This window comes from Phacochoerus africanus, chromosome 16 (assembly GCF_016906955.1).
Source record: "Phacochoerus africanus isolate WHEZ1 chromosome 16, ROS_Pafr_v1, whole genome shotgun sequence".
NCBI lineage: Eukaryota > Metazoa > Chordata > Mammalia > Artiodactyla > Suidae > Phacochoerus > Phacochoerus africanus.
This window is the reverse complement of record NC_062559.1, coordinates 50,960,162-50,983,005: the sequence shown is the minus strand read 5'-3', so window position 1 is coordinate 50,983,005 and position 22,844 is coordinate 50,960,162. Positions and strand designations below refer to the sequence as shown.

The 22,844-nt window shown below is 58.4% G+C and overlaps 2 protein-coding genes across 3 annotated transcripts in view; both read right to left on the bottom strand.

The window, feature by feature from the left end:
- Nucleotides 1-2,816: 2,816 nt before the first annotated feature.
- Nucleotides 2,817-5,310, bottom strand: MYL7 (myosin light chain 7). Its single transcript, XM_047763350.1, has 7 exons — nt 5,233-5,310; nt 4,878-4,991; nt 4,590-4,665; nt 4,142-4,246; nt 3,657-3,735; nt 3,428-3,476; nt 2,817-2,992 (listed from the first exon to the last, which is right to left on the bottom strand). The coding sequence occupies exons 1-7, from the start codon at nt 5,233-5,235 to the stop codon at nt 2,891-2,893; spliced, it is 528 nt and encodes a 175-aa protein (XP_047619306.1). The 5' UTR covers nt 5,236-5,310; the 3' UTR covers nt 2,817-2,890.
- A 1,975-nt stretch (nt 5,311-7,285) lies between these two features.
- GCK (glucokinase) overlaps nt 7,286-22,844 on the bottom strand; it is a 49,281-nt gene continuing 33,722 nt past the window's right edge. For both annotated transcript variants that reach the window (XM_047763347.1, XM_047763348.1), the window contains exons 3-11: nt 17,294-17,456; nt 16,318-16,472; nt 15,154-15,273; nt 12,920-13,015; nt 12,617-12,716; nt 10,586-10,769; nt 9,499-9,654; nt 8,583-8,816; nt 7,286-8,404 (exon numbers count right to left, since the gene is read on the bottom strand). In XM_047763347.1, coding sequence (XP_047619303.1) covers nt 8,260-8,404; nt 8,583-8,816; nt 9,499-9,654; nt 10,586-10,769; nt 12,617-12,716; nt 12,920-13,015; nt 15,154-15,273; nt 16,318-16,472; nt 17,294-17,456 — 1,353 coding nt within the window. In that variant the 3' untranslated portion in view covers nt 7,286-8,259. The remainder of the gene's footprint in view (nt 8,405-8,582; nt 8,817-9,498; nt 9,655-10,585; nt 10,770-12,616; nt 12,717-12,919; nt 13,016-15,153; nt 15,274-16,317; nt 16,473-17,293; nt 17,457-22,844) is intronic.

Below are 22,844 nucleotides of genomic sequence, written 5' to 3'. Positions count from 1 at the left end.
TGAGGCTCTGGTGGGATGGAGCTTCAGGCCAAGCTGAGGGGATAAAAGTAAAACAAAATCTCCTGCCAACCCAGAAAAATCTCTCCACCAGTCACCACAAAGAAGACATGTATTACTGAACAAGGGCTAAGCCATCTTTGTGCTCCTCACAGAGACGGCGGAGCAGAAAGAAGTCGCACCCTTTACACACCAGGTCAATCCATCGTTGCCAGGGAGAGGCCTGGGTCCCGTCTGTCACACAGCTCACGCCCCTCATTGGGACTGGGGGGCACCCACGTTTGCCAAGCGCCTTTCTCTGGAGAAAAAGCAAATGAAGGAGGCTGGCAACTTAGAGCAGAGCCAGCCAGCTGTAAAGTCAGGCTCCCACCTCCAGGGCAACTGGGCGACAGGGGTGCGACCTTCCTTAGGAGAGGGGTCCCCAGGTCCCTGGGAGACGGCCCAGTGTTGTAACCCTGGCCAGAGGCTGATTTAGCCTTTAAACGGATTTACCCGAAAGAGGAAAGGAAAGAACTTACAAGTTTTCTAAATGAAATACTCTTAAGGCAAGTCTGTTTCCTTGCTTTGCATCAGGGAGCATGAACTTCTGCTCAGTTTTCATTTGCATTTGCCTCTACAGCCACCTCCACCTGCAAGGGGCGTTGCAGCTCAGCAGGCAGCCCTGGCGCCCCCGGCCCTCCTGCAGGGCTCAGGGAAGACTACAGCCCGAGAGCCCACTGCTCAGTTCGCGCTGGGGAACTGCTCCGAAGAGGTAGGGCAGAGGCCAGTTTATATATGATTTGGGGCGGGGGCGGGGGGGGGGCCTAGGAAATACATACAGTCAAGCATACATCTTGGTCAAAGATGACTGCTAATCGCAAAGAACAGACATCTCAAGTTAATGATTTTAGGGCTTTTCTGTGGATGACAAGAGGCCGGAATCTGGGGTCCCTGGAATTCTTCCAAGAGATGCATCTAACTAACTATCCAGGGGCCCCGCTACGCAAAGCCCGGGTGGCTCTGGTTTTCCGTTAGGAACGCCTTTCAGGGGCACTGTCTGGGGCCACTGCCCGGCCTTGGGATTTAACCCTTGCGCATCTGGGTGGTGAACGTCTCTTCTTATTCTTTGTTCATGAGCCTATGATCATTTTTGATCCCTTTCAGCGTCTGTCACAGTCTTCCTTGCTGAGGCCCGAATTATAAAACAATCCCTTCCTCTTTGAAATCAGTTTGTCGACCAAGCAGAACTCCTCCGGAGCTAGAATCAAGGTCAAGAACTACCGCTTGACCTTGTTCATGCTCTTCCTGGGAAGCCTGCTCCGCGGGGGGGCGGGGGGGGTTCCTGGATAAGCAACAGAAAGCGCCATGAAAACCAAATCTCAGGTATCCGCGCAGTCATTAAAATGACCACGTCCCAGGGGAAAATCAAAACGGAACGGAACGCTTCTCCAGGTGTGGTCAGCCCCTCCTTTCCCCCTCCCCTCCTCCACCAACCCAGCTGGCAGACTGGGCTTGGAGGGAGTGGAGGAAGGGGGCTGAGAGCTCTTCGCATTCTTTTTTCCTTTTCCTTTTTGGCCGCCCCACAGCCTATGGAATTTCCAGGGCCAGGGGTCACATCTGAGCCACAGGTTTGACCTACACTGCAGCTGCGGCAATGCTGGCGCCTTTAACCCACTGTGCCAAGCCAGGGATAGAACCTACATCCTGGGGCTGCAGAAATGCAGCCCATCATGTTGCACTACAATGGGAACTCCTTACCCGGCATTCCTGGTTCCCGTCCAGAGAAGGACCTGTGGTCTGGGTCTTGCCCAGAGCTGTCCTCTCCCTGCTGCCCCTTCCTCTCCCCTCTCCCCCCACCCCCACCCTCTTCCCCTCCCAGCTGTGGGTGTTCTAGAGGGCCCTCTGTTGCCCTTTCTGTCCCCATGATGAAGCTGGCTGCCCCCCAGCCCCTGGTTTCTGGAGGGGGTGGGGGATGGGAGACCAGCAACTCCTACCGAGAAACCCTCTCCCTCTCCAGCTGCCTGACTCTGTCACCCCAGGAGCATGAGGCCAGTTCTGGAGTATTTCCTTCAAAGTCTGCAAGTACTCCAGGCCCTCCTTCAGTGTCAAAGTGCCTCACCTGGAGTTTGGTTGTGTTTTCATTTCTTTTTTTTTTTTTTGGTCTTTTTAGGGCCACATCTGTAACATATGGAGTTTCCCGGGCTAGGGATCACATTGGAGCTGTAGCCGCCGGCGTACGCCACAGTCACAGCAACATCAGATCTGAGCTGTGTCTGCGACCTACACCACAGCTCACAGCAACGCTGGATCCTTAACCCACTGAGTGAGGCCAGGGATCGAACCTGCCTCCTCATGGATCCTAGTCAGATTCATTTCCTCTGAGTCACAATGGGAATTCCACGGTTGTGTTTTCAAACTGGTTTCTCATTGCTGATCACGCGGGGCCCAGCACACCACATGCGTGTGCAGGAAGGCCTACGTGAGCCCTTGTGCAGAGATGGGGGCTGTGTGGTCGGAGGTCCCAGGAGGGCAGAGTCCCAGGGTCATAGTGCCCACCAGCGGGCCATTGGTTGAACGTGTGCTGAGTAGAGGCCCATTGAGGCCTGGGGAGGCAGGAATAAAGCCCAGAGTTTCCTCTCTGGGAGTGGCCTTGGGTGCCACGCCCACCCTCTCAGGCCTCGGTGTCCTCATCTGTGAACTGGGCACGTCAGCGTTCATACACCACGGGGCAGTGTGGTGCGAATGGAGGCCGGCTGGCGAGGGCCCGGCTGGTTCTCACAGCGATCCCTGCATTGGCCCCTGGCGCTCCCACCCCATCTGTCACAGGCCACCCCTGCAGGTTCAATTCGGAGACAGTGTTTATTGAGGGGTCCCCGTGGGCCCAGCCCTGAGTCCCAGGGGCCGGCAGCCGTGCTCACTCCTCTTTCTCGTCCCCGTGGGTGATAATGTAGCACAGGGACTTGTAGTCAATGTTCCCGGCCAGGTCCATGGGCGTCAGGGCGAACATCTGCTCCACCTGCGGAGGCGTCGGTCAGAGGCGGCCCGGCCAGCGAGGCCTGGGGGCCCGTGGCTGCCCCGTGGCCCTTCACCCAGCCCGCAGGCTTTTTCAGCCCAGGGCTGCGTGCAGGTTGAAGGGGGCCATGGGTCACAGAGCCCCCCCACCCTGGCCTGGCGGCCGCCCTCCCAACATGTACAACCCCTTCCAGATGCTGCGGTGCACTGCGATCTCCCCCGGGGGCCTCTGCACCCCTGGCTCGCCCGCCCCGCACACCCCCTCCCCTTCTGTCTGACCACCTTCACCCCCAGATCCCAGCAGAGATGGCACTTCCCCACGAAAGCTGGGCTCTGTGCCCACGAGGGCAGCGCATCACTGAGGCCTCTCCGGGGCCCTGAGGGGTGAGGGCCCTGCGAGGGGGCACAAAGCGGTGATGAAGGAGCCCGGAATCCTCACCTCGGCCGGAGAGAACTTGTCTGCCTGGGTCAGGAGAAGCTGCTTGAACCTGGGGGGCAGTGAGGAGCAGTGGGGGGATCGTGGGGGGTGGCTGCATGGGGAGGGAGACTGAAGGCTCCCATGACCCAAGAGGCCCCCCCACAAAAGCACAGAAGGCCCACCCTCACAAGGGGACCCACTGCCCTTCCTGCTTCCGGAATGGTGCCCCTTCCCCCCTTGCTCTACTCACTGGTCCTTGTTCACCACGCCCTTGCCGCTGGGGTCAAACAGGCGGAAGGCGCTCAGGATGGCTTCTTCGGGGTCTGTCCCTGGGGGGCCGAGGGAGCCAGTGAGCATCCACACCGCCAGTGTCCAGGCCCCACCCAGGAGAAGCCCAGGAGGAGGGGTCTCTGCACCTCCCAGAGAGGCGGGACGTGTCCAGAGCTCAGGGAGGCCAGGCTTGGCTCTCCTTTGGAGATGGGCCGGCCTGGCTGGGAGACCGGGGCTGGGGACTTGGGAGTGGAGGCTGAAGGTATATTTCCCAACCTCGAGACTTAGGGTGACCAGTGCCCAGGGGTCTGGAATGCAGGGGTGGGCCCCACCCCCTCTGGGGCAGCAAGGGCCAGGTGGGGTCTGGATGGGGTCTGGGTGGAAGTCAGGACAGGTCCAGGCGGGGTCCAGGTGGGCTTTGAGCTCGCTGCCCAGCCAGGGGGGCCAGACCTGCCCCAGGCTCACCGTTGAGCTTCTCCCCGAACAACGTGAGGAAGACGGTGAAGTTGATGGGCCCCTTCCCTTCCTGCAGCATGGCATCCAGCTCTTCTTCTGGAACATTCACCTTCCCTGGGGGTGCGGGTGGGGCGGGAGATGGACACAGGCAGCTTGAGTGTCCCTGAGTAGGGCCAGCCTCCGTCCCCTCCCACCCTCCTTCCCACTCCCCTGACCCTCCCCAGACTGGGAGCAGGTGAGAGGCAGCTCTGGGTGGGGGAGGGGGGAGGAAGGTGTGATGGGGGAGGGGTGTGAGAGGAAGAGGGAGCTGTCAGCAGGAAGGGGAGGACGGGCAGGGGCAGGGCAGGGCCAGCGATCGACAGGAGGCTGGCCCTCTCATCAGGCTCCCCGCAACAGCCCTGCAGCACTGGGACCTGGCCTGAGCCGCGCAGGGCAGGTGGGAGAGGGGTGCACTTACCCAGCTGGGAGTAGGTCTCTCGAAGGTCTGACTTGCAGATGATGCCATCACGGTTCTGGTCGATGCAGCTGAAGGCCTGTGAGGTGGGGGCCTCAGTCTCCAGGTGGGAGCCTCAGTCTCCAGGTGGGAGCAGCCCCCACCCCAGGGGAGGTGAGAGGTGGGGGAGACCCGCATGGTGAGCAGAGCAAGGACAGGGGCCAGGACCACTGACCCACAGAGGACAGGGGGTAGGTGGGGCAGGTGGCTCAGGATGGGTCCCAGGCTGTTGGGGGGGGTGGGGGGACTCACTTCCTTGAACTCTTGGATCTGGGCTTGCTCGAACATGGAAAAGACATTGGAAGAGCCTCGCTGGGCCTGCTTGGTGGCCGCGGCCTTGCTCCGGGTCCCTGCCTTTCTGCTGGCCTGCAATACCGTGGATGGGGAGGGGTTTTCTCCCAGCTCCCCAAAGACTCCCTGCCAGGGAGATAGATCCCCAGAGTGTTCCCAGGAGAGCCGGGGTCAAGGTCCTCTTGCTGTCCCTAGAGACCACCTCTCTGGGCCCACCACAGGCACAGGAGCCCCTGGCACACTGCACCCCCAGCCGCCAGGACAGCACCTGGGAGGCCACTGGCCTTGAGACCCCCCCCCACCACCTGGCACTCACCATCTTCTCTCTGCAGCAGCCGGGTTGCTGCAAGGGGCCCACAGCCCCCTTTATGTCTCAGCCTTATCACCTGAAGCACCAAATAAGGACAGGAGGAGAGGACAGGCCCAAACTTGGCAGCCTCGGCTTGGGCTGGGGGAGGACAGGGCCCCCGAGCAGATTCCAGCCACGTTCCTGGCGACTTTCAGGCCTCGACGTGTGACATCCGGGTGTCCACCCATCCCAGCAGCACTGGATGCAGTGCCTCCTGAGAGAGAGAAGGCTCACAACTCTCACAACTCGGGTGCTGAATGAGGGGTCCCCCGTGACCCCCATCGGACTGTCCTCCCTGTGATTTCAGTCCAGCACCTGCCCAGGCCAAGAGGACAGCGGGGGAGGGCTGGCCCAGGGTAGGGCAGTGGGTGGTTCTGAGGATGCTTTCTGACCTGAGACCCCCACCCCCCAGGGACTCCCAGAGGTTCGGCTCAAGACGCTTGGCCCTGGCTGCTGGCCCCTCTGACCAAGGGGCAGCCACCCTGAGCTGGCTGAGACCCCAAACAGAACTTCCGTGTGATGCTTTCGGAGCACGGAGCGCTGCCTGGACCCCAAACATCCCTTCGGACCCCATGAAAGTGGGTTATGAGCCCTTCTTGGGGGACTCACCCACAGAGCGTGGTGCCCGGCTCCATCCGCTGTGCCGGGGCAGCAGCTGGCAGCTCCTTACCAGCCCAGGGCAGAGAAGGGCTGGGAGGCTGGGGGCCATCCAGAGCAGAAGGAGCGGGCCACTGGCTGCCTCCCGAGCCCAGACTAGGAGAGGGCCCACTGCTGCCCCTCTGGCCCTGGGGGTAAGGAAGGCGAAGGCCAGCAGAGCTCTCATCAGTCAGTCCTAATGTCCCTTTTGTATAATAGGTAAGTATTTCACAATGCCTTTTTTACTCTCCTGAAATAAAATTCATCAGCTATATACCCCATCTCCACAGAGAATTTTAAAAAATCAACACAATGCCCTGAACCGTAACCTTCAGGCTGGCCGGGACATAACTGATGGCGAAATGAGCTGCAGCACTGTGAGTGCTGGAAAACGCGTACTGCTAATGAAGTCATCAGACGCTTGCACAAACTTCAGATGTGTAATTTAGACTCGAGAGAACTAAAAAGATGGCAAGTGTTTCCACATGAGGCAAACCGGAAAACAACGGAAGTGATTCAAAATCACAACTTTGGCTGAAGTTCTAAATAAAACGACGCGGTCATTCCAGGTTTGCTGGGTGGTTTCTCTCACTGAAAAGTGAGTGTACCTTAAAATCTTGCAAATATGTGTTCATACGCGACTGGGGTTTTGTGTAAGGTGGTCTTAGACCCTGGGCTGGCCCGCTCAAAATAGGCATTTCATTCAGGAGCATCAGGAAGGCCCTTAGAAATCATGTGACTTCTTTTTTTTTTTTTTTTTTAATGGCCACATCCGCAGCATTTGGAAGTTCCTGGGCCAGGGATTAGATCTGACCTGCAGCTATGATTTATGCTGAAGCGGCGGCAATTCCAGATCTTTTAACCCACTGTGCCAGGCTGGGGATGAAACCCATGCCTCCACAGCGACCTGAGCTGCTGCAGTCAGATTCTTAACCCACTGCACCACAGCGGGAACTTCACATGACTTTCTGTAATCCCGGCCCCTCCCAGTCACTGTCACAACCCAAGCTGCTCCGAGGGACCCCCTGCAGCAGGACCAGTCCCGAGAGACCAGCTGTGTCCCCCTTCCCAGAACAGCCCCACTCCCTCCTGCACGGTCCCTTGGAGCTCTCGGAGACCCCAGAGCTGCTAAAGCCATTAGAGCAGGGTGGAACCACACTCACATCCCACGGGCTGGTGGGCAGGAGGCTGGGCCAGCCCAGGACCTTTGACCACAGCTCCCATGCCACCCTGTTCCTGTTTCAACAGCCTGGTCTGTCCCTCTTTGCACTTGGCATAGCTCACTGGAGAGGACGGCAAATTCCAAGGCACGCCTGGGCCTGCAGAGTGTCTGTATGCACGCGTCCTTATACACAGAGGTCAAAGAATGATGGACAAGATGTTCTAAACTTTTAAAACTTTTAATTAAAAAACCCCACCCGATCCCAGACATGGAGAGGTTGGTGTGGTCCATGGAGGTCTGGTGAGAAGAAAGAGGCCTGGGTTGTCCCGCGGGGGTATGCTGAATGCTGCCCGGGTTTCCTTCCCAGCCAGCGCCACGGGAGCTGAGGACTCCATTCTGGAGGTGCTCCCAGGCCTGTCTGTGGGTGGAGGGATGACTCCTCTTCCTGAGACCCTCTGGGCAGGGACTTTGGGGGCTCTGTCTCTTATACTTCCCGGGAGGGTCCACTCCAGAACCATGAACCACTCAGGAATAGCAGTGTGGGAGGGAAAAGGCTGCCATCTCCAGGCCCTACGGTACCTGCTCCATCCTCCCATGGCCCAGTGTTGCTGCAGCTTCAGCACAGGTCGCGGCTCTGTCCTCCCACTTCCCAGGCCTAGGTGATCAGCAGCTCCTCCAGGCCCCCTGTGGAGCCCAGGGCTTCCTCACAAGGGTTTCCTCCTCATGTGGGCTGAGTTCCCAGGGAAGCCAGGCCATAGCAGGGTCTAGAGGGCACCCCCTTCCCAGAGCCAGGGCCTAAGGGTGGCTGAGCTAGGCTGAAAGCTCCAAGAGGCAAGCAGTGCAGAAATGCAACAAAATCCTGAGTTAACTTCCTTCTGGGTCCTTAATTCCAGCAAGAAAGGCAAGGTACTTTGGGGGCTCCGTACCTGCTCATCTCAGCCCCCAAACCAGTCAGGGCCCTAGGGCTGTCCTGCCAACTGACTCCGAGAGAAGAGGCCAGCCGGGGGCTCTCCGCATTCCTGGAAGAGGTCTTCCCCATCTTCTGGGGTGACAGTGGGGATAGGAAGAGTCCAGGGTCCTTACAAGGAGAAACCTCTTGACTGAGCCCAGTTGGGAGGACCGGTCAGGAGCGTGTCCCCTGGAGCCCAGGTCCAGCGGCTGGCCACAGCCTCCTCGTTGCCTTGCAGCCTCTATTTTCACTGGCCCAGCATGCAGGCCTTCTTAGACGCCACCGCGGAGATCAAGGCCGCGCCCCGGCCGCTGCCCTCCTCCGACTCGATGAAGGTGATTTCGCAGCTGGGCGTCAGCCTGCGCACGCTGGCGTGGAACCGCTCCTTGAAGCTGAGCAAGGGGGAAGCAAGGCTGCCCTTACGGCGCTGAATGCAGGGCAGGGGCGAAGCAAAAGGGAACCTTCCCGTGATTCGGCGGAGACTGAAGCCGGGGCTCTGCCCTTAGGTCGCGAACTTAAAACGGGGAGGCTGGACCCGGCAGGGAGGGGCAGACGGCAGCGCGGGCTCACCTGGGGTGCAGCTTGTACACGGAGCCGTCCACGCCCACGGTGATGCGCATCACGTCCTCGCTGCGGCTCTCGCGCATGCGGTTGATGACGCCTGCCAGCCCCGCGGCGCACATGTGCGCGGCACGCGTGGACACGCTCTCGCAGGCGCGGCGCACGATGTCGCAGTCGGTGGCCGAGGGCCTCAGCCCCAGCGTGCTCAGGATGTTGTAGATCTGCTTGCGGTCGCCCGAGTCGCTGTGGGGCGGGGGCGGGAGGACACTGCTGGAGGGAGGGTCGCTCGGTCCCCCGCCAGCTCGACCCCCCACAGCGGCGGCCTCTTCCCCCGCCCCTTGACCACGTCTCCCAGCCAAATCTCTCTCGGGGCTCCGGGTCCGGAAGGGAGAGGGTCCGATTCCGCCAGGGACCAGCGGTGACCTAGTCGTTAACCCTTTCTCTAAGCCAAGGGTCTCCGCCCTAACGTGGGTGACACAGCTGCGCCTCGGGGCCGTTGTGTGGATGAGACGAGATCCACTGAGGGTGGGAGGCCGCAGGGCGGACGCAACGGCTCCGTGAGCGGACTCCCCTGGGGGCCGGAGGCCACCTCCGCCCCCGGCGCCCCACCCTAGGACCCTGCCTCCACCCTGGGACCTTGTCCCCGGAGTCTCGCTCCCGAGCCCAGCCGCTGGCACTGCGCTCCGCAAGTGGCCCCTGAGCTCGCTCCCACCGCGGGACCTCACGCCAGTCCCGGCCCCGGCGCTTTCGCGCTGCGAGCCCCACTGGCGGCCCTCGCCCCTACCCCGGGCCCCGCCCCCTGAGCCCCGCCCAGGCCCCGCCCCCTTGGAGCCCCGCCCCCACGCTCCAGGCCTCTCGGCCCGGGAAGCCGCCCGGTGCGCGCCGCCGCCAGTGCCCCGCCCACTCACCCCCGCGCCCCGCGCACCTCTCCACCTGCGACACGAAGCGCGTCTCGAAGGCGCCGCGCGTGCGCAGCTGCTCCGAGGCCTCCCCGTGGAAAAGCAGGTTCTCGTCCACGAGCTTCAGCAGCACGAGTCGCACCAGCTCGCCCATGTACTTGCCACCGATGAGCTTCTCGTACCTGGACGGAGAGCAGCGGATCGTCCCCCGCAGGGAGGTCCCCAGAGCGGACCGAGACCGGCCCCTGACCCATCATGGGCGGGGCGCTGTGACACCCCCCCCCCCCTTTGGCAAAACTCCTGGTTCCCGTGGGGCAGCCATCGCCAGGTCCTTAACCTGCTGAGCTACAAGGGAACTCCTTGGTAGAGGTTTATGAGAGCCACGGAGGTGTGCCTGGGTGCAGGAGGCAGCCGATAAAGGACAAGCTCTGAAGGCTGGTTCTCAAGCTGTCTGCAAATCCCCAGCATTCTACAAAATACTACCATTCACTCTGTGAACATGTTCAGATCTGTACTTTGGGAAACTCTGGGTTAAACCCAACTGACATTGCTAGGGGCATCTCAGAGCCCTCCCGTGCCAGGGGTCACCCGTCTGAAGGGGGTAGGTCCTGGCTCATCTATCCATAGACCCTCTTTTTTTTTTTTTTTTTCTTTGTCTTTTGTCTTTTTAGGGCTGCACCTGCAGCACATGGAGGTTCACTGGCTAGGGGTCTAAGCGGAGCTACAGCTGCTGGCCTATACCACAGCCATAGCAACATTGGATCCAAGCCGCGTCTGCAACCTACACCACAGCTCACAGCATGGCCAGATCCTTAACCCACCGAGTGAGGCCAGGGATCGAACCCGCAACCTCATGGTTCCTAGTCAGATTCGTTTCTGCTGTGCCACAACGGGAGCTCCCATGGACACTCTTTTGAGGATAGATCCTTTCATCTCTCACTGTTCCCGGTTTACGGAGGGCACGACATGTGTGTGAGCTGAAGGAAGAGACAAGCCCGCTTACGAAGGGATTGTCAGTTTGCTTTTCCCCAGAGCTGTTTAAAAACAAGGCCATTATCTTCTAGCGGGCTGGCCCCATCTGCTGCCACTGGGCGGGGGAGGGGAGGTCCTTACAGCTGCTGGCCGGGGTTCAGGGAGTTCTCGTCCACCACGCGGTCATACTCCAGCAGGAACTCGTCCAGCTCTCCCGAGTCCCCAAAGGCGCCCCACTCGGTGTTGACACACATGCGGCCCTCGTCCCCTTCCACCAGCTCCACGTTCTGCATCTCCTCCATGTAGCAGGCGTTGCAGCCCGTGCCTGCGGGGGAAGGGGCGGCAGCGTCAGGCCCCACCATGGGGTCCGGGATGGCAGGACCTGGGCTGCCCCCTCTCCTGGGTGTATCCCCCTGTGGGAAGCCCTGTGTGGCTGTCTTCCCAGGTTCCTTGAGCCTCCCAGCCCCCACCCCCCACTACTGTGTGAGGAGTCTCCCTGCATCCCCTCAGCAGAGGAAAACCAGCTCACCCAGGAGCTAGAAGACCTGGGTTTGCTGTGTGACCTCAGGTAGCTAAGGCCACCTCTCTGGGCTGTCCCTCTTCCGAAAGTTGGTAACACCTACTCCTCCTCTTACTTGAGTAGTTGGGAGGAGCCAGGGAAGGAAAATGCATCAAAGTCCTTTGCCAGTTAGAGGTGGAAGTGGGATGCTATGATTTTATCTTTACTGTGCACCTCCCTTGTTTTCTGGCACTTTCCAAGCATGAGCTCTTCTGTCCATGGCCCTGTTTCCGAGGGGCACCCAGAAGTGAGCAGGGCACAGTGTGGGCCCTGGGGAGCAGCACCCGGGTGACTGAAGGCGCGCCTGGCTATGGAGTTTGTCATTTGCAGGGTCTCCCACAAAGTGAAAGTATGGGGTCCTTTGTTCATAAATTAAGGGTTTCAAAATGTGACAGCAGAGGATCAATCTGAACGTGACTGCATATCCCTCAAGCCATCAAGGACAGCAACTCACGTGCTGGCCAGTGGAGCTGCTGGACTCGGGGCCCAGCGATGCAGGGCCTTCCAAGTTTTTGTGGGGGGAAAAGAAAAGCCCACAGAAATCCAGACTTTGATGTGGTTTCTCTCAAATGTTAGCCCTCGGTGATTATCATAAACATGGTTTTAAGCAGGGAGCAGAGTAACCAAGAGTGTTTCGGGACGGATGTGACCTCACGCCCCTCTGCCATCTCTGCTCCAGGAGGGGCAAGCCTGAGTCCAGCGGCCGCAGAGCTCCGGTGCAGGTGTCCTGGGGAGCTGCGCCGCAAAGCCCTGGAGGAGGGAGCCGGGGGTGCTGCCAGGGCCCCTGGAGCTCCTGTCGGGTGTAGACTTAAAGGAACCTTCTATCTGAAAGGTGAGCATGAAAGGAGGAAAGGTGAGACCCTCATGAGGCCAAGGAGACCAGGCTGCCCCGTAAGACACGTTCGTGCCTTGGGAGATGGGTCCTAAGAACACAAACAGAGACCCCCTCGGGGCGGGCTCTACAGGGGCCAAGGAAGCATCGGCAGACTTAAGGCTGGCTGACTTCCTAGGTAACCAAAGCCCAGTGAGCCCAGGGAAATACCCGCACGCCTGTGTGTCCAGGAAGCACTCCTGAGTAAACACTCATTGTGAGGCCTCGGGAACTTCTGGGAAGGGCCTGGGGTTGGTGGGAAGGTCCACTGGGCCCCGCGCTGCCTCATTTTTTGGTAGTCGCCTTCACGCTGGGCAGGGCAGAGGCTTCCCCTGGGGTGGGGAGCAAGACTGTCCAGGAAGGGGTGACGCCACTCTGGTTTATCCTCTTCCGCTTGGACAGATCTGTCCAGGTCGGTCGATTTACCAGATAAGGTGAGTTAATGAAATGCTGATGGGCTGCTGTACCATCTGATGCAGAGACTGGCGAGTGCTGAAATGCTTGCTATCAATAAACAGCACCTGCATTCAGATCACCCCTGCTGCTCCCGGAGACTGCCCAGGGCTCCTGCACCGCTGGGGGGCCGTGCCTGGCACACAGGCCCTGCTCTGACCATCATCAGTTGCTCAGGACTTTGGCCCTCAGGGCCTGAGGCAGAGGCAGGCAGCCTGCTGTAGACAGGAGAGCCCCCACCTTTGGTGAAGACCGAGGCCCCCAGATAGGGCAGGGCGCACATTCTTACCCACAATCATGCCAACCTCACATCGGCGGTCTTCATAGTAGCAGGAGATCATCGTGGCCACGGTGTCATTCACCATTGCCACCACGTCCATCTCAAAGTCCTGCCAAGAGGCAGAGAGGCAGTGGTGATGGGGTGGGGGTGGGGGTCTTGGCTCAGCCTGGCTCGGGGCTGGTCCAAGGGGGTGCAGGAGGCAGAGACCCCTTCCAGGAGGACACCTGGAAGACCCTCCCTGGGATCCTGGCCTAAGGCGGGTGGGGAGAAGGGGGGAAGGGGGTGCCCAGGACAGTCACAAATGCCACTCACCCCTCTCCGTTTGATGGCATCTCGCAGGAGCCCCACGATGTTGTTCCCTTCTGCTCCCGAGGCCTTGAAGCCCTTGGTCCAGTTGAGAAGGATGCCCTGGGGTGGGGGAGGAGGAGGGCTTTGGTGGCTGCCGAATGCTGGGGGCAGGGGTGAAGGACGGGGAGCTGCCCGGAACCACAGGGATGTGCCTCCACTTTAAAGCCAAGGAAACTGAGGTTCAAGGCAGCCATATACCTTTGAGAAGTGTTGGAAATAATTCCTTACCAATATCTCATATTTCTGCAGGGCTGGGTCTCAGCTAATTTAAGAATGCTTGTATGGGAGTTCCCGTTGTGGCACAGCGGAAACCAACCCGACTAGTATCCATGAGGACTCGGGGTTTGACCCCTGGCCTTGCTCAGTGGGTTAAGGATCTGGCGTAGCCGTGACCTGTGATGTAGGTCGCAGATGTGGCTTGGATCCCGAGTTGCTGTGGCTGTGGTGTAGGCCAGCAACTGCAGCTCTGATTAGACCCCTAGCCTGGGAACTTCCCTATGCCACGGATGCAGCCCTAAAAAGCACAAACAAACAAACAAACAAAGAATGTTTGCATGGGTAAGCCCAGAGGCATCATCCCAGAGAGAGCAGGGTCCAGAGGGGAGCAGTCTGCATGCGAGGGCAACTTCCGGCCCTCAGTGCATTGTGGGGACTGGGGCTCGGGAACCAATATGAGATGTCACTCCTGCTTCTGCAAGGAGCACTGACCCAGCTTCCTCTCTGACCCGGAAGTCTTGTGTGTTGTGTATAATTGTGCGTCTGCGTGTATGTACAATACACATGTATATGTGTAATCAGTGTCTGTAGCGATGTATAACTGACCTGTGAATGTGTATATATGCATATATGATTGACAGTGCATATATGCTTGTATGTATCAATATGCATGTACAATTTACACGTGTATGTGTGTATACACTTAATACCTATAATTTGCATGTGTATGTATGTGTGATGATTTTTCTTTAAATTTTACGGCTGCACCCATGGCATACGGAAGTCCCTGGGCCAGGGGCTGAATCCTAGCCACAGCTGCGACCTACACCCACAGCTGCAGCAATGCCAGATCCTTTAACCCACTGCACAGGGCTGAGGATTGAACCCAAACCTCTGAACTGACCAGAGTTGCTGCAGTCAGATTTTTTTTTGTCTTTTTGCCTTTTCTAGGGCTGCTCCTGTGGCACATGAAGGTTCCCAGGCTAGGGGTAGAATCGGAGCTGTAGCTGCCAGCCTACGCCAGAGCCACAGCAACACCAGATCCGAGCCGCGTCTGCGACCTACACCAGAGCTCACGGGCAACGCCGGATCCTTAACCCACTGAGCAAGGCCAGGGATCGAACCTGCAACCTCATGGTTCCCAGTCAGATTCATTAACCACTGAGCCACAACGGGAACTCCTGCAGTCAGATTCTTAACCCACTGTGCCACAGTGGGCACTTCTATGTGTGCATAACTACCATATGTGTAGATATATACAGATATATAACCAACCTATGTATGTATATAGGTATGTATAATTTATATATGGATAAAAATATGCATGAACAATTTATGTGTTTATGTGTGCATACAATTGACAAGAGTGTATACATATGTACAGTTTACATGTGTGTACATGCATGCATATATAACTTACAAGTGTATAATTTATGTGTATATACATGTACTTTTCATGTGTAGGCATGTCTGCATGTATACTCTGTGTGTGCATATATATGTGCAATTCATATGTACAAGTGCCCATGTGTAGGTGTGTGTAACCGGCAGGCTAACTTGCCAGCTGGGAGGCAGGATGAAGCCTCAGCCCCTGCACACGCCCGCCTCCACCGCGGGCGGTACAGCTAAGTCATGACCTGGGAGTGCTGCAGTCGGGCTGCCTGGGTTTGAGCCCCAGCACTGCCCACCGTGAGCAAGTCGCTGCAGCTCCGTTTCCTAATCCATAATGGGAGTAATAACACGCATACCTCATAGGGTTGTGGGGAGGCTCAAGCCAAAGAAGGATCCACTAATATTACAGTTATTTTCCAGAGACTCTCAGAAGGTAAGTGATGGAGCCACACTTTGAATCCAAGGCGCTCCCCCAACATGAGGGGCCGCATGTGAAGGCAGCACAGGGCAGAGTTCACGGGCACCTTTCTCTGGGCGCCTGTCCGTCCAGCACTTCCCCTCCTCCCCGCCCACCCCACCCCCGGCCCCACCTTGTCGATGTCTTCGTGCCTCACGGGAAAGGAGAAGGTGAAGCCCAAGGGCAGCTTTTTGTGCTTCATCTGATGCTTGTCCAGGAAGTCGGAGATGCACTCGGAGATGTAGTCAAAGAGCTGGAAGATGCGGGCCGAGGGGGCCGTCAGCTGTGACGGGCGAGCCGTGTGCCCTTGCTGAGCCACAGGCCTCAGGAAAGCATGGCCTCCGGCCTGCCCTCTGTCCCCCTAGGAGCACCACTGGCTTCTCCGGGCTCGGGCCCTGACCTCCCCAGATGCCAGAGTCCTGCTGATGGCAGCCCTGGGGACAGGGCCACACCAGGACTTCCCAGCCCAGCTGTGCCCTGTCAGCCTGGCCTTCCCAGCTGGACCCAGGGACATCCAGCTTGAGGCTTTGGACAGAGATGCTTCCTTGGCTATGGCGATGATTTCTGATTCCAGCTCCCAGAGTCCTCTTTGCTGCCTCCTAGGGTCCTGGCTGCCCCATCCCTGGCTCTTGGGAGAACCAGTGGCCATCCCGCTCATGCAGGCCTGTCCCCAGAACTGGGCATTGCTGAGTACTCTGCTGATTGACTAAGCTTCCTGATGGGTGCCAGGGCCCGGAGAGGCCCCCACACCATCCCTGCTGCCTTGATTCCTACCCGGTTCCTCAGTAGGCGGGGGTGTGGCAAGGACCAGGCTGCCACAGGCCTCCTAGCTTGAAACCCTGCCCCTCTGGCTCCAGCTCCCCGGCCCCCCACTCCCCACAGGGCTCATTCTACTCCTGTGCTCCTTCTTGAGTCCTCCCAGGGGTCAGGGTGGTCTCGCTGCCTGGGCAGATACTACAATTGCAGTCATGCCCCCTGGCGTCCATGCTGAGGTGGGGAGGGGTGCCACCGGGGGAGGAGGTCAGCTGTGTCCCTGTTGGACCAGCGTGTTCTCTCAGCTGCCTTGCCACGTTTCTGATTCTTCTGGGAAACTGGGCAGGGCTGCGACCTGCTGGAGCCAGGCCAGGGGCCGGCCACCTAGGCCTCTCGGTTGCCTCTTCCTCGTGAAGCAGGGACCACCGCTCCCCCAGCCCCGATGGATGAGTGGGCCCTCCCTCCAGGACTAGCAAGCTCTGAGATCCTGGGCGGTGCAGCCTCCCGGCTCCCAGCCTCCCAGCCCCCAGCCCGAGCTGCTCACCATCTCAGCAGTGCCGGTCATGGCATCCTCGGGGATGGAGTACATCTGGTGCTTGGTCTTCACGCTCCACTGCCCCTCCTCGCCTTCCCCCACCTTCACCAGCATCACCCTGAAGTTGGTGCCGCCCAGGTCCAGGGAGAGGAAGTCCCCAACCTCTGAAGTCACGGGGGGGCAGCACATCAGTCTCAGGGGTGTTGCCCAGCAGGACCCCCAAGACTGGGAGACCAGCAGAGCTGGACATGGGGTGGGGGGAACCCCAGGGTAAACTGGGCAAAGGGTCAGAGGTGAACTGGAGAAGTCAGAGGGACTCACTTGCCTTGGACTGAAGTCACCCTGAGCCCAGGGCCCACTTGAAGACCTAGTGAAATGGCCCAGACTCAAGACGGGGCTGGGAGTCCCCCTAAGGACCATGAGAAACCAGTTTCTCATTGTGAAATTTGTGTGTGTGTGTGTCTTTCTAGGGCTGTACCCGCAGCATATGGAGGTTCCCAGACTAGGGGTCGAATCGGAGCTATAGCCCCCGGTCTACACCAGAGCCAAAGCCACTTGGGATCTGAGCCGTGTCTGCAACCTGTAATCTGGTGTTATAGCTCAGGGTAACACCAGATCCTTAACCCACTGAGTGAGGCCAAGGATTGAACCTGTGTCCTCAAAGATGTCAGTCGGGTTCATTAACCACTGAACCATGACGGGAACTCCTCTCATTGTGAAATATAAAAAAAAAAAAAAAAAAAAAAAAGACAAAAATCCAGTTTTCCTGAAGCCAGGATGAGTCTGAAAGACCCAGGGCTGGGCCAGTGGAGCAGAGGCTGGGAACTACCCAGGGTCTGGAGCCCAGCATACTGGGGACCGGACAGTCAGAGCCCTTAGGAAGGGCCTGAGGGCCTTCTCCCCACTGGGGCCTGAGGACAGCTACCTCAGGGTGAGGAGCTGCTGGTTCCCACATGGGGCCCATCCCTGCCCTGGACCCCGGTACCTGAGCCTTCTGGGGTGGAGCGTACGTAGGTGGGCAGCATCTTCACACTGGCCTCTTCGTGGGTCTCCAGCCTCAGGCCTCGGTCCATCTCCTTCTGCATCCGCCTCATCACCTTTTTCAGGTCCTCCTCCTGCAGCTGGAACTCCGCCAGGATCTGCTCCGCCTGCACAGGGAGGGGGGTGGGGAGCAGTTGGGTGGGGGAAGGGCCGTGCAGCACTGGGGAGGGGGGGACTGAGGAGTGGGTATTTCCCCAAATGCACCGAGGGGTCTCCTTTTGCCCCCTGACCCTGGGTCCAGGATGACCCATCATTTCAAACTACCACAATTAAAACCAGTTGAATATCGAGGACAGCAGAGTGCCACACGAGCTTCTCAAAAAATGCAGCCTGGGGCGGGTAGGAGGGTGAGGGGCAAAGGGCAGATGTGGCGCCTCCATTTATTCATTCATTCATTTATCTATCCTTCTTTCTTTCTATCTATCTATCTATCTATCTATCTATCTATCTATCTATCTATCTATCTATCATTTTAGGGCCACACTCGAGGCATATGGAGTTTCCCAGGCTAGGGATGGAATTGGAGCTATGGCAGCTGGCCGACACCCCAGCCACAGCAACTCGGGACCCGAGCCTCTTCTGAGGCCTACACCACAGCTCATGGCAACGCCAGATCCTTAACCCACTGAATGAGGCCAGGGATCAAACTTGCATCATCATGGCTACCAGTCAGATTCATTACCACTGAACCGCAATGGAACTCCGACAATTCACTGGATATTTGGACCAAAAAGGAAAGGGAAGATACTTGGATAAAAGCCATAAACCCGCTCTTCTCAAAAACTCACTCTCTTGCCTGCAGTCTTCCATGCAAGCTTGGGGGTGGAAATGCCCTGAATTCGAATCAGGAGGCAACAGAGATATTTGCCCCTTCTTCCTCAGTTTTGGGAGTCCACATGTTGTTGGGGGTGGGGGGACCATCACATTAAAGGAAGGCAGCCCCTCCCCAGGCCCAGGGGACAGCCTGTGATTGGGCTAAGCCAAGCACTGCTATCCTATCCTCTTCTGCTAGTGATTTGGTTTAGAGTTGGGCATGTGGCCAGTTGGGCATCTGGCCAATCAGATGAAGGGAAGCCTGATTTTAGAAGAAGAAGGGCCTTCTGGGAAGGTCAATGCCCCTCTCACTTTGTGAACACAGCTCTGTAAGGGTGTGATGACTGGCACTGCAGCAGCCATCCTGAGCCATGAGGCGGAGGGGAAAAAGCTGTCAGCACATTATAGATGGTGGAGGAGAGAAACAGAGTGAACCCACCCTTGACTGATGTGCTGAGCCAACCCTGGATCCACCCACCTCTAAATGTTGGTTTGGGGAGCAAACGCTGATCACTGAAGACCAGCTAGTTAGGTGTTTAGTTTCCTGCAGCCCAAAGCATTCCTAATGGATACAGATCCTTACTTAGAACGAACTCTTTTTTTTTTCTTCTTCTTCTTCTTCGGGCTGCACCTGTGGCTGCAGCATATGGAAGTTCCCGGGTTAAGGGTCGATTTAGAGCTGTAGCTGCAGCCACACAGGATCCAAGCCATGTCTGCAACCTACACAACAGCTCACAGCAATGCTAGATCCTTAACCCACTGAGCGAGGCCAGGGATCAAACCTGTGTCCTCACGAATGCTAGTTGGGTTCTTAACCGTCTGAGCCACCACAGGAACTCCAGGAACCAATTCTTTTATTGAGACCCCCACACTTAAAATTTAAACCCAGGGAAGGTCACAAAGGGATGAGGCTGACAAAGCCTATGACAAAACACCCAATCAAACACCAGTGTTTGCTAAGCCATTCTGCAGCTCTGGCATGGGGTGGAGGTATAGCCCACCCCAAGGCTGGCCTTGCAAGGTGCAGCCCTGGAGAGGCCCTCATGCCCTGTGAAATGATCCAGGCTGCAGGCTGGCCTCAGAGGCCCACGCCTTCAGCTCTGCCTCCCCCGTCTTCCTCTTTTTTTTTTAATTTTTAAATTTATTTTTAATTAAAAAAATTTTTTTTATTACTCAAATGAATTTATCACATCTGTAGTTGTATAATGATCATAACAATCTGATTTCACAGGATTTCCATCCCACAGCCCAAGCACATCCCCCCACCCCCCCAAACTGTCTCCTCCACAGACCATAAGTTTTTCAAAGTCTGTGAGTCAGTATCTGTTCTGCAAAGAAGTTCTGTCTGTCCTTTTTTCAGACCGTCTTTCTCTTTTAAAATGTCAGGAATGAATAGTAACATTAACTAATTTGCCGATTTCTTCCAACATGCCTGGTTGTTGAGATGCAGGCACATGTAGCCAGTGCACCATGGGAAACCAGGACCCAGAGCCTCATGCACAAGGGCTGCTGTCAGAAAAGGCTGCCTGAGGAGTTCCTGTTATGGCTCAGTGGGTTAGGAACCTGACTATTATCCATGAGGATGCGAGTTTGACCCCTGGCCTTGCTCAGTAGGTTAAGGATCCGGTGTTGCCATGAGCTGTGGTGTAGGTCACAGACGTGGCTCGGATCCTGCATGGCTGTGGCTGTGGTGAAGGCCGGCAGCTGCAGCTCCGATTTAGCCCCTAACCTGGGAACTTGCATATGCTGCAGGTGTGGGCCTAAAAAGAAAAAAAAAAAAAAAAGAGGCTGCCTGGCATTGCTCTCAAAGCAGAACTGTGGACCTCGTGGGCTCTGAACAAAAGTGATGCTCATCCTGCAAAGCTCCAGCCCTCAGGCCCTGCTGAGGTTGTCTGCTCTCCTTCTGTCACTGCAGCCCACCCCGAGGCTGTGAGCCTGGACTCATGAGGGGCCATGTTCCCATGGCTTCACCCCAGGCCCCTGTGGCACAGGTTGAGAAGGGTGCTGGAAAGTTCCATGGCCACAGCCCAACACTCCAGGTGGCCACGAGTTGGCACAGGCTTCCAGCAGACCGCCCCTCTGGCTGGGTGAAGCATCCTCCAAGGTGGTACAAGCCCCTCCCTCAGGTGTGTCGGTGGGGCCTGCAGATGCTGCACACGTGGAGCCTGCAACTTTAAGAGGAAGGGGCTCCAACGAGCGGGCATGTACCCAGGTGGGCGTGGGTGGGGCTGAAGTCAAGGGGCCAGGGAATGGGGCCTCTGCAAATGCTGGAGGCCCCAAGGGCTCCAAAGCCCATCCCTGGGCCCTAGGGGGCAGGGTGAGCCCTGTCATGAGCCACCCTGCAGCTGGGTGGCTATGTACACACAGTGGGTGACCCTGGGCCTGTTGCCACATACTCCTGGGGAAGAGGATCCCCAACCTGCCAACGCCAGGCCTGCCTGGAGGATCCCAGGACAACCAGGATAGGAGAGCCCCTGAGAGCCCCGGGGCCATCCTGTTCTCCTCCTGCCAAGTCCCAGGCCAGGGCACCAGAAGCCGGGGTCCCAGGGGGCCATGGCACTGTCAGATGGCAGTGGTCCTGGCTGGAGTGTGGAAGAGTTGCTGGGGCAGGAGGCCCTCCCATGTTTGGGCATGGCTGTGAGCTTGACAGTGTGTTCCTGAGACCTCCTGGCCAGCAGGCAGGGGCTGTGGGGCAGGGGGCAGGGGACAGGCTCCGTCTTTGCAGCATTCCCCAGGCTGCTGGAGGAGAACTTTAAGCCAGCTGAGGCTTTTGCAGCCTCGCAGGGCTGGACTCTGGGAGGGGCTTGGTAGCCTGGCGGGATGGGGAGGGGTGGTGGGCTAGGAGCCGAAACCTGGGTTCAAAGCCAGAACTGAGCCTCTGGCTCTGTGGCCTGGGAGGGCGTGCCTCTGTGCTCAGTTTCCTTGCCTGTAGGGAGTGGCGATAATAAAAATGCCTGTATCCCCGGGGGATTAGGTTTAAAGGAGAACCGGGGATGTTCCCAGGGCCTCTGTGAGGCAGGGGTGGGAAGCCCCTCCAGGCCTTCCCCTCCGTCTCCTCATCTGTAGAATGGAGCCTGCCTTCCTTCCTGAGCCCAAAGCGTGAGTGTGGCAGAAAGGAGACAGCTGTCTGCGTGGAGCCCCACAGACCCACTCCCTGTCATCCTCGCCCCACCAGCTTGGCCCCTCCCGCTTTTCTTCCAATCTCTACAGCCCGTGGCCTTGACCGGCCCCGTGGCCTTCAGGACCATGGCAGAGTGATGGCTGAGCGCTGGGAAGAGAGCTTCCACGCACGGAGAAGGGATGGGTGGCCATGCGGAAATCGGCTGGGTCTCGGCGTGTCGGCCCGGTAGCCACGGGGAGACAGGTGCCAAGTGGTGGTTGGCTATGTGCAGGAGGCTGGAGCTCAGGGGACAGCCTGGCACTGGCAGCCCCAAGAGCATGTCCCCTCGAAGATGCTGTCCCTGAAGACCCTCCCTGGAGAGGTTGGACAGTGGGTGTCAGCAGGGGCCAACGGCCTCACAGCCAGGGTGCCTCCTTCCGGAGGGCCCAGCCCCACCCCAACCTCCACTCCACCAAACCAGCCATCCTGCTGGAGCAGGAAGAACCTGCCTCGGCCCCGGCCCTGGGGACGACTAGCCCTGGCCTTGGGGTGACCCTTACCAGATTCAAGGCTGTCCAGGCCCAGTTCCTTGTGGCCTCCGTTGCCATCTCTCTGAGGGGCCAAGAGGTTGGTTCTGGGGAGGTGGAGACACTCCTGTCTGCAGAGGCGCAGGGCTGGGCTGCAGCCCGGGAGTCTGAGGTCCACCTGTGCAGGTGTGGGCCACCTACCCAGAGAGTCACCCACGCGGGCTGCCCAGGGCTTTGGCACTGAGAGCATTCAGCAGGCGGCTGTTGAAATACTCTGCCCACTGGCACAGGGTCAGGCAGAGCCGGAAGGGCAGGAGGCCGGCATGGGGTAGGGGTGGTGACAGGCAACATGGAGACAGGGCTGTGGGGTGGCGACCTCAGCCCATTAGGATGGGGATTTGCTGCCCAGAGGTTCTGGGAGGGGTCAGAACCAGTCTATATACTTCCAGCCCTTGGACGGGCCAGGGTTGGCCGTCGCCATGCTGCCTGGGCCAGGAAAGCACCCCAAAGGGCCTGGCAGGGGACTGCTGAGGTGCTGGCCCCATGCAGGATGAAGATTCTAGGCTTGGTCTTGGGGGATCCCTGGCTGATTTTCACCCAGAGAGCCTGTGCTGAACTTGGGCCCAGGAAAGGCAGGCTGGTGGCAGGGGCCCTGAGCAAGGTAGATCCCTCAGGAAGCAGGGGTGCAGAGGCTGAGATGCGCGAGACTCCCAGGACTCTCCCCTTCTCTCTTAGGAGAGAAGCCTCCACATTTGGCCAGTCAGGCTGCCAGGTTGGTTGGGAGGGCTTGGGGATGCGTAGAACTCATTTGGGTCAATGAGAGCCAGGCCCAGGCCAGGGGCAGAGGTGGGGGCGGGGCAGGGGGTTGGGGAGGAGGGGTGGGGAGTAGGGGGAGTCGGGGGTGGGGGTGGGGGAGGAGATGGGAAGCAGGCGGAGGCGGGGCACCATCTGGACAGCTTCCCCCACCCCACCCCCACCCCAGGGCTGCCCCCTAAATAAAAAATGCTTGTTTTCATCAGAGGGCTTCAACTGTAAATTGTCAAAACCTGCCTCAA

What these genes read in the sequence shown, in the direction of transcription:
- MYL7 (XM_047763350.1), bottom strand. An exon ending in GTTCGGGGAGAAGCTCAACG is followed by an intron (nt 3,736 to 4,141) that starts GTGAGCCTGGGG and finishes TCGGCCCCCCAG; the next exon opens with GGACAGACCCCGAAGAAGCC. An exon ending in ACAAGTTCTCTCCGGCCGAG is followed by an intron (nt 2,993 to 3,427) that starts GTGAGGATTCCG and finishes ACGCCTCCGCAG; the next exon opens with GTGGAGCAGATGTTCGCCCT.